Source organism: Pipistrellus hanaki, assembly GCF_964339955.1.
Source record: "Pipistrellus hanaki genome assembly, chromosome: 2".
Lineage (NCBI taxonomy): Eukaryota > Metazoa > Chordata > Mammalia > Chiroptera > Vespertilionidae > Pipistrellus > Pipistrellus hanaki.
Window position 1 is genome coordinate 115,978,066 of NC_140504.1, and position 15,729 is coordinate 115,993,794.

The 15,729-nt window shown below is 41.0% G+C and overlaps 1 protein-coding gene across 3 annotated transcripts in view; it reads right to left on the reverse strand.

Moving 5' to 3' along the window:
* The window catches only part of F13A1 (coagulation factor XIII A chain), a 167,393-nt gene that overhangs the window by 106,790 nt on the left and 44,874 nt on the right, over positions 1-15,729 (reverse strand). For all 3 annotated transcript variants that reach the window (XM_084873186.1, XM_084873185.1, XM_084873187.1), the window contains one exon: positions 2,319-2,570. In XM_084873186.1, the coding sequence (XP_084729312.1) occupies positions 2,319-2,570 (252 nt within the window). The remainder of the gene's footprint in view (positions 1-2,318; positions 2,571-15,729) is intronic.

Genomic DNA, 15,729 nt, shown 5'->3' on the forward strand with positions numbered 1-15,729 from the left:
TCCATCCCCCTCAAGGATTCCACTCTGGAAAGTCAGGGATTCTCAACCTTGGCTCAAAGGATCCCCTGAAACGCTTTTTAAGGTCCCCAAGGCCAATGCTGCACTCCAGACAAGTTACCTCAGGATGTTTGAATGGGAGACTGAGGCATCAGTAATTTTCAAAGCTGCCCAGGTCATTCCAATGTGCATCCAAGGATTTGAGCCATTACCCTCTCTCTTGGCAGTGAGCCCTTTTCCAGGCTTGTCTCTATCGCCATAAGATTATGCCTACTCTCTCCTGTTTTAAAAAATTCTCCTTTGATGCTCATATCAGCATCTTGGTGTCACAGAAAGTCTTCCTGACTGAAATGGCAATGCCTGTTATCTCCACTTCCTCACCTGTAGCCCAAGCCCACTTCTCTGGCTTCTTTCTCTAATAAAACTATCTTTTTTTGTTCCCTAGTTTCTTGTATATTTTCCAAACACATGACCACTGTCTTTCCTTATCATTCAACTCATCAGCAGCTCTTCAAGGAGCTGATTGCTGCCTTCTTGAATAAACCAATGTAACTGCCTCTGTGACAGCATGTTCTTCTGATTGCAGTTCTGAAAATGGCAAGCCAGTTGGTTAAACCAGATACATCGAGTAATTCTTTGTTTTAAATATATTTTATAGATTTCATAGAGAAGGGAAGAGGGAGAGAGAGAGGGATCGAAACATCAAAGATGAGAGAGAATCATTAATCAGCTGCCTCCTGCATGCCCAACAATGGGATCAAGCCTGCAACCCAGGCATGTGCCCTGATGAGCAATCTAACCATGACCTCTGGGTTCACGGGTCAATGTTCAACCACTGAGCCATGCCAGCTGGACTACATGGAGTAATTATTGACTCCACCTCTTCTTCACCTCCCATGTAATCTCTCTGCACTTTCTGTTCTAAGTCCAAAGTAGATCTCCAATCCATCTTCTCCTCCACTCCAGTGCTACCAATGTAGTTTCTGTTTGGTATCTAAAGTTACCCCTAACTTGATATTTTCAAAATCTTAGTTTGTCTCTATGCCTCAGTCTTTTCCATCCCTGTAAGTAACATAGCATTCACTCAGTTGCAGAACACCTTCTATCTGGTTAACAAGATGACTGTAAGCAGGAGTGCACCTTTGAACTGCACATGGCCCAGTTAACACGTTACCATCACCCTTAAACATCTGCCACACAGATAGGCTATTTGGTACAAGATAATAGGGGTGGTGGGTGGGGATTATACTAGTGAATTAGCTCAGTGCCATCTACCAACATTTGTGAAATAGATAATTCAAAGAAAAGGTCAGTAGGATCCAGGTTAATGTTACATAAAGTAGAAAACATTGTTCTTCACTTATTGTCTATGTCCAGATCAACCTTGATTCAAATGCACCTCTCACAAACAAGAGCCATTCAAAATTAGCAATACCTTTAAGTCATTTTGGAAGATTTTAAAGAGAAATGCATGTGGGGCAGATGATGTGAGAAGTCTCCCACGCTATGTCAGATTTTACATGTTTCATTGCTTATTTCTCAAGATCTAAAAGTGGTTTCTTTCCATCATGCTGCTGCCTCTGGAACTAAAATCAGTCCATGCCAGTGTGGAGGCAGAAGGATAGACATGGGGATGGGGAGAACATATTGTGTAGAACTGAGTTTTTAAACTGAATTGATAAATTCTTGAACTTGGTTCAGTTTCTTTAAGTAAAACTAGTTTAAACTGCAGCCGACAGAAAGAAGAATAAAAAAAGCAGCAAAGATTAAGTTGTGTTCCATTAAAATAAAGTTATATGTTTACACATCCAGACTTTTGGCTTATGAAATTTGCATCCACTATGCATATAAACAAACTTATAGGATCACCTAGACCTTTCTATTCTTGAATTATTATAGATAGTGAAATTAGTTCCACTATAGACAGGAACAATTTTATTGTATTTTTCTAAATCCAGATTATGGATTTTAATAGTTTTGAAAATCAGGTTTTATAAGTCTATTTTGTTCACAGAGCAATCACAAACACAAAGACCATGCCATAAAAATATAATTCAACAATTAACTAATTGTGCAACTTTAGGCAATCTTTTGTTTTACCTGGAATAAATGTGTAGCAGCATAAATGTTATGTATACAGGTTTTGTTCTCATATACTTTAAGGACAAAATTCTCATTTTTTTCTGTCTTTTAATCGTGTGTGGGGGAAATGTATGTAGAAAAGAAATATGTCTTCCACAATAATTCTGCTACAATTTCAAAAAAGAGAAACATCGTAACTATAGGAATTGTTTTTAGAAAAACAGACGTCTGCCCTTTACCTGCACACCAAGGATTGAAGAGAATGTAGGTGTCGGTTTCTGGGTTCCGGCCGGTGCGGAGTATACCATAGGGCGTCCAGACGGCAACGTACATGCGGAATTTCCCCACAATGCACTCAGGGGAAGACTGGATGGACAGCCGGACAGATCTGTCATCTCTGCTGATGACTTTGGCCCCCCATTTCCCACTTCGCAGCTCAGGAACGACAGGAACTGGAATGTAGGTTCCCTTGTTCTCCTGAGGGTAGCGCCCTATGCGAAGAAAGAACAAATGTAGTGCTCAGTATATTTCACAAACCAATTTTGTGCTCCCTCTGCCACCTTACCGAAGAAGGTGGACAATAATTTGCTGTATTACACTTGAAGTCGTAAGAATTGGGTTAAATATCATTTCTACTCCCAACTAGCTACATGATGGTACTCAATTTTCTTAACTTCTTGAGGCTCAGATTTGTCATGTCTAGCTAAAAAGAAATAACAATATGTATAGGAATTTTAATTGGTTGATTAATAAGATACAGAAATACTAATCTAGAATGCAAAAACAAAAATGGAGTTTATAGAGTACTGAGAAGTTATCATTCCCTGAAATTCTGCCCTCTAAAAAGTTAGAATTTTTTAAGGACATAAGGCAAATGTTTTATTTTTATTTCTATTCTGTATGCAATTGTATTATTTGTTTGTTACCTATAATAGAATTATATGTATAGGTTGTCATATGCAACCATTTCATACACAACCAAAACATGTGTTTATTGCCAGTCTTATTAACGATGTAGGCTTGTATCATAGGCTAGAATTCAAGTTTCTGAGGCAAATTATCTAGTTTTGAATCTTGGCTCTGCAATTTTTCCTAGCCTTGCAGGCAAATTACCTGACCTTTAAATATCCCTCTTTTATTCTTTCCCTTCATCAGCAAATGAGGGTAATAATACTATCTAAGAATTAAATAGAATAATACAAATAAGATTCATAGTACATAATTTATCATGCATAACAACTTTTTAGCTGTTATTTCAATAGAATATTAAATGTTGTTATATTTTACCATGTTTCCAGACTCATCATCATACTTTACATATAAACTATCTCAAAATAAATCTTTTTTTTTATCTTTATTACTCTATGTAGGACCAAATTCTTATTTCATATGTTAATCTCATAACAATATTTTACCAATGGGCTCCTGAAAAATCAAAGTTTCATTGTATGTAGAAATTCAATATTCTTTAACTTACAGTTTAGTTTATAAGGTAAGAAAATGCACCAATAATTTAAACTGAGGCAAAATTTTCAGTTATACTTATTCCAAAATATATTCCATATTTGATTCTTCTTTACTTGAAGAAAATACATATTAGACTAAGTGTATACATCATTTTGATTGTAAACAGAAGAAACTTCAAGAGCAATACATATTCACTTTGTTTTAAACAAAACATGTAGAGGATCCTACATTAAAACAAACAAAAATGATGCTTTGGGTTAGCATCTGCAATTGCTGAGGTCTTTAAATATTCTTTGATCCATGTACTGTTGGGATAGAGCCTGCTGAGGCAGTGGTTGCATAAGTTACTCTAGTGAGATACTTAATCTTAATGAAAATAATTTACACAGTGTAAGACAGGGAGAAAGATTAGAACCCCAGTGCTTTGCTGTGTTAGGGATATCAGTTAATCACCACTCAGAATGAATGTTATTATAAATCTGATAAAGCTTTAAAAATGGTTTTCTGCCAAGAAGCGACAGTGTCTAGATGGTGTCCTTGGGGCTACAGGTCTCAGCTTCTAAGAAGCCTGCATGAAATTCTACCTGAAAAAGCTGATTGTTCCAAATGCACTTGCGCCCCCATATTTCCTGAGTGTGCTCCTTTCTGTGTATGGTCCACTGGGGGCTGAGGGCCCCCTTCCCTCTGGAGGCAATGTTGCCCTCTGGACCCCCATCATTGTTGAAATGCAGGCATCAAAGGCAATCTTGCCAGCTGAATAGGACCATAATTCATTTATTAAGCAGCTCCCAGCAGCTGTTGTCACAAAGTACTAGCTTGGATTTAAAATACACAGTATTAAGTAGGACACAAATTTAGTACAAATAAACTTTTAGAGATAAAAATCTATGTGATAATGACAGACCTAGATCTTAAAAAAAAGAAAAAGAAAAGAAAAAGAAAAAAAGAAGGATGAAGGAAATTTTAGAATGAATTACATAAGGACACTCCTTCGGGAATAGCAAAGAACTAGAACATATGTGAATGTGCCGTGTGCTATGTACTATGATCCTCAGCATCACCTTTGTATTAACATCCACTTTTGTTGGGAACATTACAATTACTAGTTTCCATTACTACATTTCAAATGATGACTTCAAAGACTCATATTAAATTTGACCTATCAAATTCACACGATACAAAAAAAAAGTTGTCTTTGAACCCAGACATGACCTAATTCAAAGAATAGTTTATTTGAACAATTTTCATTTAAACAACAATATTGCCCACTACAGTATGTGCTATGAGCTATTCTAAGTGCTAGGGACACAGCATGAATGAGAGAATGCTGTGATCATAGAAAGAGCCAGTCCTCAGGCTGTTTATTATGTGCCCCTTACTGCTTCATTACTTAGTACAAACTGCATTTGTGGGGGACATATCATTCTAGTTTGATAAAATAGAAAACTAAGACACAGGGCTGTTAAAGGTGGAGCAGCTAGTAAGTAGTGGAATTGAGATTTGAACCCAGTCAGTATGGCTTGAGAGCCTGCGGTGTTAGCCATTGCTCCACAGCAGTTGTATGTATAGAGAACGCTTTGCAGTTCGTGAGAACTGTGTTCAAGTTATGGCTTAACAGTTAGTTATTGGTGATGTTTTATGCAAATTTCTTAATTGTCTGAGCTTTCATTTTCTTGTCTCTTTGCAGTTTAGTTCTAGAAATGGAAAGAAAAGAAATTTTAAAATATGATGGAAGGCCTGACTGGCATGGTTCAGTGGATAGAGCATTGGCCTGCTGACTGAAGGATCCTGGGTTTGATTCCTGGTCAGGGCACATGCCTGGATTGTGGACTCCATATCCAGTCTGGGGCATGCAGGAGGCAGCCAATCGATAATTCTTTCTCATCATTGATGTTTCTATCTCTCTCCCCCTCTCCCTTCCTTTCTAAAACCAATAAAAATATATTAAAAATAAAATCCTATATAATAAAGAGGTAATATGCAAATTGACCATCAGATCCTCACACAAGATCACCATCCCCATGTGGTCACAAGATGGCCAGCAGGGGTGGGCAGTTGATGGGGACCAGGCCTGCAGAGGAGAGCAGTTAGGGGTGACCAGGCGAGCAGGAGAGGGCCATTGGGAGCAACCAAGCTGGCAGGGGAGGGCAGTTGGGGGCAATTGGGCTGGCAGGGGAGCAGTTAGGCATTGATCAGGCTGGCAGGGGAGTGGTTAGGGGGTGACCAGGCTAGCAGGCAAGAAGCAGTTAGGGGCAATCAGGCAGGCAGGCAGGCGAGCACTTGGGAGTCAGCAGTCCCAGATTGTGAGAGGGATTCCAGATTGGAGAAGGTGCAGGCTGGGCTGAAGAACTCTGCCTCCAGTGCACGAATTTCATACACCAGGCCTCTAGTATAATATAATGAAAGCTTTATGCCTAGCACACAGTATGGGGTGACTCAGGATGTATTTATTGTTTGGTGTTTGAAACATCTCCTAAAAAGTAAAAGTAGAAGGAAGAAGAGACCATTTTACCTGCTCTGGTTTTAAATCTGGAGAAAGGTGGGTGTCTCAGGGAAAGGCAGTCACTTTTGTTGAGGGGACTGCTGTGGCCACGGGGAAAGCAGCCTATGACCTAAGTGTGGGTGTGGGCTAAGCACTCATCCTCTCTCAATTGAACCTTCACTTAAAATGTGGAGAATTCTGGTCATAGTTTGTGATGAGAATGGCAGCTCAATGAATGGCAGTTATCCCTGTTCTCTCTGCTCCAAAAGTTCCAAAAGCCAGAATGGGTTCACCAACTTCCAACAAATCTATAGAGGCCAAATATGCTTTCAAAGGCCTGTTTACTATACATCCCAAAGTCTGGAGCAGATTTTGGGATATATAGTAAATATTTCTGTCAGGAGAACTTATATAGACCACACACACATACACACCCATGTACACACACACACACACACGATGATGTTCATTAACCAAAAGCCTTAATGATTCCAGAATTATCACAAAAGAATCCTGTACCTCACTGATAATTTCTGATTTTGTTAATCATTTATTGTCACTGTAATCTCCATTCATGCCCCAGAGCAGGAACTGGTTAACCAGAGTCCAGGGGCCAAAAGTAGCTTGCCACCTGTTTGTGTGAATAAAGTTTTATTGGGACATAGCTCATTCATTTGTGTATTATTGTGCTACAGCAGCAGAGTTGAGTAGCTGTCACAGAGACTATATGGGCTGCTATGCCTATTCGTATTTAGTATATTTAGTATGTGGCCCTTACCATAAAACTTTGCCCACTTTGCCTTAGAAAATTTTACAGTTTACTGGGATGATTTATTATAGACACAGAAGTCTAAGACTCAGAAGAAAATATCATCACCTAGTTTTTCCTTCCAAAGAAAAATTTGTTATTAAACCAACAACAAACATCTGCACTATTATTAGGTCAACATTTAGTTTCCGTAAAGCCTGTGAGTTAAATTCCTCAGCCTTGTTCCACTATACATTGGTAAAATATTCAATTTAATTGGTGTAAAAGCTGTCAAGGCCTTTTACATGGAGATGGAAATAAAGGGACAGGAATAAAGGTTTGTTTCCTTAGGTCCCTAAAGCAATCCTATGTGGGAATTTTCACAGGTGGGAATCTGAAGCTCCACGAGATTGTCACATGCAGGACATCATGTTACAGGGAGAGTAGGGGCAGGACTTGGACCAAGATCTCTGCACTGTGAAAGCTGTTCTCCTTCCTCAGCATCAAACTATTTCCACAAAGGTGAGGGGGAGGGTGCTGGAGGGATTAGGAAGATGAAGGAAGCCAAGAGGAAAAGAACGTGGGAAAAACTGAAGGGATATGAGGCAAGAGGAGAATGAGAGGATACACGATGGTGGATAGCAGATGTGTACGTCAGAAAAAAGTTTGGATCCAAGGGCTTACTGACTGGTGGTGAGAAAGCAGACCTGCACAGAGGGTCTCAGGGCTCCAAGGGAGCTGAGCTGGGAAGGTTTCTGGAGTGATGCTAGTGACTGGAGGGAGAAGGGGGAGCAGCACCAATGACAGGTCAGGCACATGGCACCAAACCGGCATATGGAAGCGAATCAGGGACAGGCGGTGATTACACTTATTCCAAAGGGAGAAAAAAGAATTCACATCTGCAGGCCTTTTCATATTCACCGTATGGGAAAGCTGATTATTGATGTGAGACCTGACATATCAATAGCACCTCAGGGTATTGTCGCCTGCTCTGTTACACCATGTTTAATTCTGAATATAATGATTTCAGTGGCAGCACAGGGGAAGGATTTGCCATGATTGAATTGTGAGTACGGAAATGGTGACAGAGTAGTATTTCATTTCACTAAAGAGCCCTTCTCACCCCAGGACGTGGCATGTTTAAGAAACCACAATCGGGCTGCACTCCGGAACACCCATCTATCAACATCCATGACTGCCTATCAACTGTCCCGAACCAGATTGGACGAAGCCTGCTGTACTCAGGTGACCATGTGCACACATTTGCTAGGTGTATAATGCATAGAGAGAGGTTTTGTTTTCTCCAACCCCAAATTGTGTAATTTTGGTGTTTAAAAAATCTGATAAAAAAATAGAAGCAAGAAATTTAATATCTCCAAAAGACCTTTATTTAATTTTTAATAATATAGACTACTAAACATGAAAAAATATAATTATCAATTGCCTTTATTTTTCATACTTATCTAAAATTGGTGCCATTTTCCCAAGTGATCAGAAATTAATATACACCTTTTGAAGATGAATGGTGCGATATAAATACTTTTAAGCGTTTAAATTCTGGTTTTAATCTGTAAATTATTTTTGAGGCCACAGAAATACTACTAGTATTTATTTGTAAGGCAAAATCTGCCTATATTAGAATTTCCTCATACTTTCTTTAATTGCACTCTCTCCTTATACATAAATGAATACAGAGAAATGCAACTACTTTAGCTCCTTACCACCTCTTCCTGCCCCCCCCCCGCCCCCCCCCCCCGTGCCACCCAGCCTGGAATCAGACAAAAGATGATGAAAATATTTTATTCCTTTAAGATTTTATTCTATACCAAACTTGGCTCAATGGGCCTGAGATTTTTCATGACTTCTTCACATTTCCTCCAAGTTGGTAGGAGAAATCTACCTCCAGCTCACACTCAGCTCTGTGCGACTTTGGGGAAAATCCACTTCAAACATTCACTTCATACCTGAGAACCCAAAGCTTTACATAGGTAGTAACCACAGAGGAATCTGTTGCATTTTACAAATTAATTTTTTATTCAGTTGATGGCTTTGCAATATTTTCACATTAAAAACACAACATCCTATGTGGTTATTAGCTTCCCAGGATGGCCACTAATTAGAATATAGGATGGTCAATACAGCTGAATATGGTTGCTAATGGGATGATTCAGACTTCCCCTTGCTCGTGTTTAGAACCTAGGACATACTCAACATGGAGAAGTAGGTCCCAGCAGCTGACAAACACACACCTGTCAGTCACTTTCTTCTGATGCTATGACATGAAGAAGCTCCTACAACAGGGCACCCCAATTTCTCTCATTTCATGGGCATCTCAACTGTAAATCATGTGGTCATGATCTGTGATCCCCTACTATACTTAGTGATAGTGACACTTCTGGTTGTGCAAGTTTTAATTGATTACCAGAAAACCCCAAACAAAACCTTTCCTTTATTTACTTAGACATCTATTTTTCTCAGTGAATTGAATTAAAGATATTATCTTGTTTGTCCTTATACCCCCACAGGGTGTCACAATGCCTTACACCAAATGGGTGCCCAATAAATGTCAGTGGGACTGAACAGAACCTTTTGTGGATGTCCAGTCCCATTAAACACACCCCAGAGACTTTAGAAGGCCCAAGAGGAGATGCGTGCAACAAGCCCACCATCACTCTAACTGTCCTTCACACGAAATAAAAAATTCTACTTCTAGACTTTTTCTTTCAGAGGGTGTTTTCCATTCAGATTTAAATACTTTTAAGCTGAACTCTGATTCCACTTAACTGCAGACTTTCTTTAATAGTGAATTCTTATAAAAAGATTGTCTCCAAGGAACTCATGAATATGTCATGTCTCCAGCTGGTAAGGTAAATTTTATGATGATCATTCATTTTCCCATTTGATTCATTTGTTTTTTTTTTCTCAAGACACACCATTCATGTTCAAAGTAATCAATCTATTTCCAAATGGGCCCTGGAAGGGTTTCTGTGACAGGGTGATGCATTGGGCAGAGCTGGAAGCATGAGGCAGTGCCTTGTGAAGGGAAACCTTGTTTCACCAGCCCGGAGACCAGGATGGAAGAAGTCCCTGAATAGTTTTTAGAAACATCAGATTAATAACGACAAAGACCAACAACACCAAAAAAAGAAACAATAAAAAGGCACAGAAATCTCAGATGACAGCAACAAAGAGGAGAGAAACAAAAATGGTTAAGCAAGTAATTTAGTAAGGACCTCCAGGAACCCGCCCTTTCTATTTCACCCCTTATTTTGTATAATGTAGATGTATAGACATAGATACATGGATATATGTTTAAACATAAATGATGTTTCCTAAAGGAAGAAAGCTGCTTGGTGCTCTTATTCTGTGGCTCCAGCAAACTGGGGAAGGAAGAGAAAGCTTCTTTTTTTTAAAAAAAATTATTGATTATGGTATCACACAATTGTCCTCATCCCCCCATTCCCATCCCAAAACCCTCCCTACATATGCCCCCACCCCACTGTTGTCCATGGCCACTGGCTAGACCCATATGCGTGCACACAAGTCCTTTGGTTGATCTCTCCCCCTTACCCCCACCCTCCCCTACTTTCCCTCTGAGGTTTGAGAGTCTTATCGCTGCTTCTCTTTCTCTGTGTCTGTTTTTGTTCATCAGTTTATGTTGTTCATTATTTCCTCTAGATGTGTGAGATCATATGACCCAAGAAATACCCTTGTAAGAACCTAAACTGAGACAAGCCATAATGGTTATGTTGAGAGGCTAATGAATCAGTCTGTAGTGAGTTCCTTTCTGGGCCAACAGTTCTTTTGAGTCCCAATTTCAATGTCAAATAGTTCCTTATGTGTACATGTCAGCCATGATATTGAAAGAGAAAGCTTCTTGAGGAAGGGACTGAGTTTTAACTTGGTATATCCAGTGGCTTGCATGATGCTTGGAACATAGTAGGTGCTTAATAAATACCTGGTAGTTGGTAAATTGAAAATAGATATTTTTAAGGTGTCTTGCCTATCTTAATTTTATTTCACTTTTCTTTCAGTCTTACCTCATTTTTTTTGCATGTATATGTCCAATATTTTCAACACCATTTATTGAAGAGACTGTCTTGACTCCATTGTATGTTCTTGCCTCCTTTGTCAAATATTAATTGAGCATAATGGCTTGTGTCAATTTCTGGATTTTCTGTTTTGTTTTTTTGTTAATTCTCACCTGAGCATATTTTTCCATTGATTCTTAGGGAGAGTGGAAGGGATGGGGAGGGACACACAAAGAGAAACATCAATTGGTTGCCTCCCACACATGCCCCAACCAGGGCTGGGAATTGAGCCTACAACCAAGGTATGTGCCCTTGATTGGAATGGGACCCAGGACCCTTCAGTCCATGGGCTGATGCTCTATCCACTAAGCTGAATTGACAAGGACTACCTCATTCTCTTAAAACCTTTTTGGAGTAGGGTATAATTTTGTGGAATATATATAAAACCAGCACTGTGCTAGACTCTTTGATTCAGAAAAAAATGATAAGGTGACTGCTTGATGCTGACCATCCTCATGAAAAGCACATGCCTTTGATGGCCAACCAAGGCCATAATCTGGGCATGAAGAGACGAGACCCTGGCTCAGGTAGCTGCCAACAGCATGGAGAGAAAGGAAAGGATAAGAGATGACAATTTTAATAGCACCGAGATAAGAGAGTTTCTTCATCTGTGAAATAAAACGGTAGTGTTCCTCTGACAAATTTGGCTCACATTTGAAATGTGCCCACAGTATGTCAGTCTATAGCTGGGATTATTGGCCCGAGGAGCAAGGTGTGGTGGGGGCTTCTGAAACATAAACTGTCACAACTGGTGGGTGTAGTAGAAACCCAGAAACTGCGTACAAAAGTCAGAAAGACCCCTCAGGGAATGTGACTTGGAAAAATGATCTTAAAGGTGGACAAGGTGGGGAGGAGCCTTCCCAATGGAGGGAATAACGCAAGCCTGGAGCCTAAGGGAGCAAGGAGACCCTCAGGACACCTGTGGCAAAAGAAGCAGCTGACTTGGACAGGAAAGCTCACTGGACCTTTCATGCTGTGCAGAGGTGTTTCGGCTGCATCCCAGGAGGGGCTGGAAATGAGGCAGGAGCCACTGAGACACTCTATGAAATGTGCACTTATGTCAGAAGATCATTCTGGCTGCAGGAAGGAGAGAGATCAGAAGGGGGCAAGAGCAGAGTTAGAGGCTCCTGAAGTTTTCAGGCGAGACATGCAGTGCCCCAGAAAGATAATGATTGGCTCTGGTGGGCAGTAAGTGGAGGCATACAGAGTAGAAGCAGGGAGCTGGGTCAGAAATGAGATGCTGGCTCTGAGTGAGAGGAGCTGAGCCAAAGATAACCGTAGGTTTGGTTCATTCTCACCAAAGTGGTTGTGTGTGCTGACTAGCTGCCAGGCACCGTTTTAGATGTCAGGCATACAGCCACGAGAAAAAGCAATTTCTTCTAACATTAGGAGTCAGGACTACTAGTAAGCTGAAAGACTGGATAAGCATGCTGTTTTGAAGAGTTTGCTCCAAAAATTAGGTACTGATGTGGTTAACCACTATGTAGATTTACTCAATGAAGCTGGTATTTTGGAAATTCCCTTAACCACATGTGTGTGTAACCTCATTTGAGAGAAGACAGAATATCTTTAGTCTTCTAGAAAAAATAATGTAAAATCTCTACCATTTAGACAAACTTGGTTATAAACATAACACTACACTGTGAATTTGTTCATAGTACTGATCCAATTTCTAGGGAAAAGGAGTAACAGGAGTTAGAGGATTTTAACTTGAGTTACAGATTGTATACTGTGGACTGGTAACTATACTGTCTGTGTTTGTCTACTGTGCCAACTGACTGCTTGGTTGCTCTCTGACCCAATGCCCACACCTTCCAGAACCTTCTTTTTAGTTCCATAAGAAGCTCCATTCCCAGGCTCCTTTACCCTCTGGCTTTTACTTAGTTTAGCCAGTGATGGGCTTTGGAGGCCGGGGGTAGGGGGAGACACCAAGGTGAGTCCTCTTCTCTCTCTGCTTCCTAAAAAATCCAGGTCTCCTCGGTGCTCCCCTGCTGTGGCTCCAGCTGTTAGCTGGCTTCTGGGTTTTGGTGGGCCCTCCTCCTCCATGTGCCTCCCGTTCCAGGTGAGGTGGCAATTTTTTTCTGTTACTAATTTCCAGGTTGCTTCACTGTGTCACTTCTTAGTTGTTCTCTCACCAGCATAAACAATTCCTTTGAATAAACTTCTGTTGATTATAAAACTAGAGGAATTTTTATGTTATTGTCTGAACCCTGCACCGTGTCATATATTGTACTAACACTTTATTTTGGCTTTAAAAATTATATTTATCTTATATCTGGGGACAATGGGATTCAGAGAAGTTAGTAACTGGCTCCAGGTTACTTAGCTCTCAAGTTGCCAAACAATAATTTGAACCCAAGCCTGTTCTGGCCAGCAGTCATGATTACTCTCATTTTTATATGGTGTCTGTGGTTATAACAGCAAAGAAGACTTACTACACCTATTTTGTTTTTATTTCTGAGCATGACTACGTGAGTAGTAAAGAAGGGACTGGGTTTGTGCTACAGGCAATTATTGAGCACCAAACCCAAATCGAAGATGGCTGCAGAGCACCTGTATGCAGGTGCTCCCAGCCACGGGGGGATTTACTTCTCAACTACAGAGCAATCTACTTAAAAACCAGCTGAAGCATAGCCTATCAGAAATGTAATATGTAAGGAGCACTGAAGAATCCACATAGGGACTGGTCAGAGGAGTGCAGTCAAGGAAAGAAAGAGTCCTCTTGAGCAGGTGCTATGGTTAAGAGGCTGGAGGATATCATGCTGCAAACATCCCTCCCCCTGGGCTGTTGAAACTAATTCTGACTGTTGAATCTCATTGGTAAGCTCTCAACCTCTTGCAGGGATCCCAAACCCAGAACAGCAGAGACTGGAAGGAGAGCCCGCTTAGCATCGGGCAGAGCCAGGGAATTCTGTCTGCCTGAGAGATTTGGATCGCACCTTCCCAGTAAAGGAGCACTCTTGATGTTAGTAGTCCCAGCTTAGTAAGTTTGCTCTGGGCTTCAACTGCTGGAGAGACTGCACTGTCATGTTTGAGCCTAGGGGAATGGTCTGCAGTCACACTTAGGAACATTGAGTTCCTCTACTTTCTTGAAAGGCAACGTGCAGAGCCCTAGTTAGTGATTAAACTGTTTGGCTTGGGGAAAGGAGAAAGGACTGTCCCACCTGAAACACAAGGTCGAAATCCCTCCCCCAACCTGTGGAGCTGCCCAGTCTGCCCTGGAATTTTTGGACTACCCTGAAGAGTACAGAGCCCAGGTGGAGCAGGGAATTTTGGTCTCACTTTGCTGAGACCAGCTGAGGAGAAAGATCAGAATCCTATAAGAGGCTGATTTTCTACCGTCTCCTGCTTGGTTTGGTGGCAAGAGAGCACTGATATCACTCAGAGTTGGGATATTTGGATTTTGTCCCCAAAAAGGCAACTCTGTGGCTGTACCGCAGGAAGGCTGTTCTGAGCTTCCTGTGTGTTCAGCCAGGCAGCCTCTGGAATAAGTAAAACCAGTCCCCACCCCCTGCAGGCTGTAAACATCATCCCCAACATGAAACTGGTTCAGCTCTGTGAAGTCCTGAATACCCCCACTGGGTGCAGTTCTGTGCAGGATTAGAGAGGAACTCAGACCAGGACATTCGAAGTATGAGACTCTCAGAGGCTTTTGTCTGGAACCAGGAGGAAGTGTTTACCCCTCCTGCGGATTGGGCAGGCAACATTCTGAATCAAAGACTCTTAATCTATCTCCTTGAGCACAGGGCAGTTGAATCTGCTCCTGCAGAGGAGACTGCAGGCTGTACCCAACCTGAACTTACAGCAAGTCCCCTGAAGAAGAAGTAGAGTTAGAGTCTCTGGTAGAGACTGAGGAGTTTGGCTCTGAAGCAGAGACTAATTTCCCCTGAGTGAGTATCTTTGTAATCTCTAAGCAGGGGGCCCAGTGGAAAGAGCTAAGCTAGCCTGAGTTTATCCTAAAGATCTTTGAAAGGCCTAGAAGGAAGACGCAGGGTGAGGTGGGCTAGCTTATAGGTGGGAGCAGACCTCTGGGAGCCTCAGTCCAACCACAGATCTCCCCCCAGCTCTAAGCTAAAAGTAGCTGATAGATGTTATTTGTAACTGGCCTTGGACTGCCTGTGTATAGTTACCACTCTGTTAACTGTTTGTGTCTATGTCTGCTAAACTTGTGTGTTCATGGGAGGGTTAGGGTTAGGATTGAGCATCAACCCATGAACCAAGAGGTCATGAGATTGATTCCCAGTCAGGGCACATGCCCAGGTTGCAGGCTCAACTCCCAGGAGGGGGCATGCAGAAGATAGCCTATCTAGGTTTCTCTCTCATTAATATTTCTAGCTATCTATCCATGTTCCTTCCTCTTTCTCTAAAATCAATTAAAAATCAAAAGCAAACAAAGGAGGATAGTTTAAAGACAATATGAAACACAACAATATAATCATCATAGGGGTTCCAGAAAGAGAAGAAAACAAGCAAAAGAGAACCTGTTTGAAGAAATTACAAATAACTTGCCTAGCTTGGTGAAGGAAAAGTCACACAAGTTCAGGAAGCACAGAGAGTCCTAAACCCAAAGAAACCCACACCAAGACACATCATAATGAAAATCGTCAAGATTAAAGACAAAGAAAGAATCTAAAGGCAGCAAGATAAAAACAGTCACTTGCTTACAAGGGAGTTCCCATAAGGCTGTCACCTGATTTCTCAACAGAAACACTTCAGGCCAGAAGGGATTGGCATGAAGTATTCAAAGTGATGAAAAGCAAGTACCTGCAACCAAGACTGATCTATGCAGGAAGGCTATCATTTAAAGTATAAGGCAAAATAAAGTGCTTCCTAGACAAAAGAAGAATAAATAAGTTCATTAA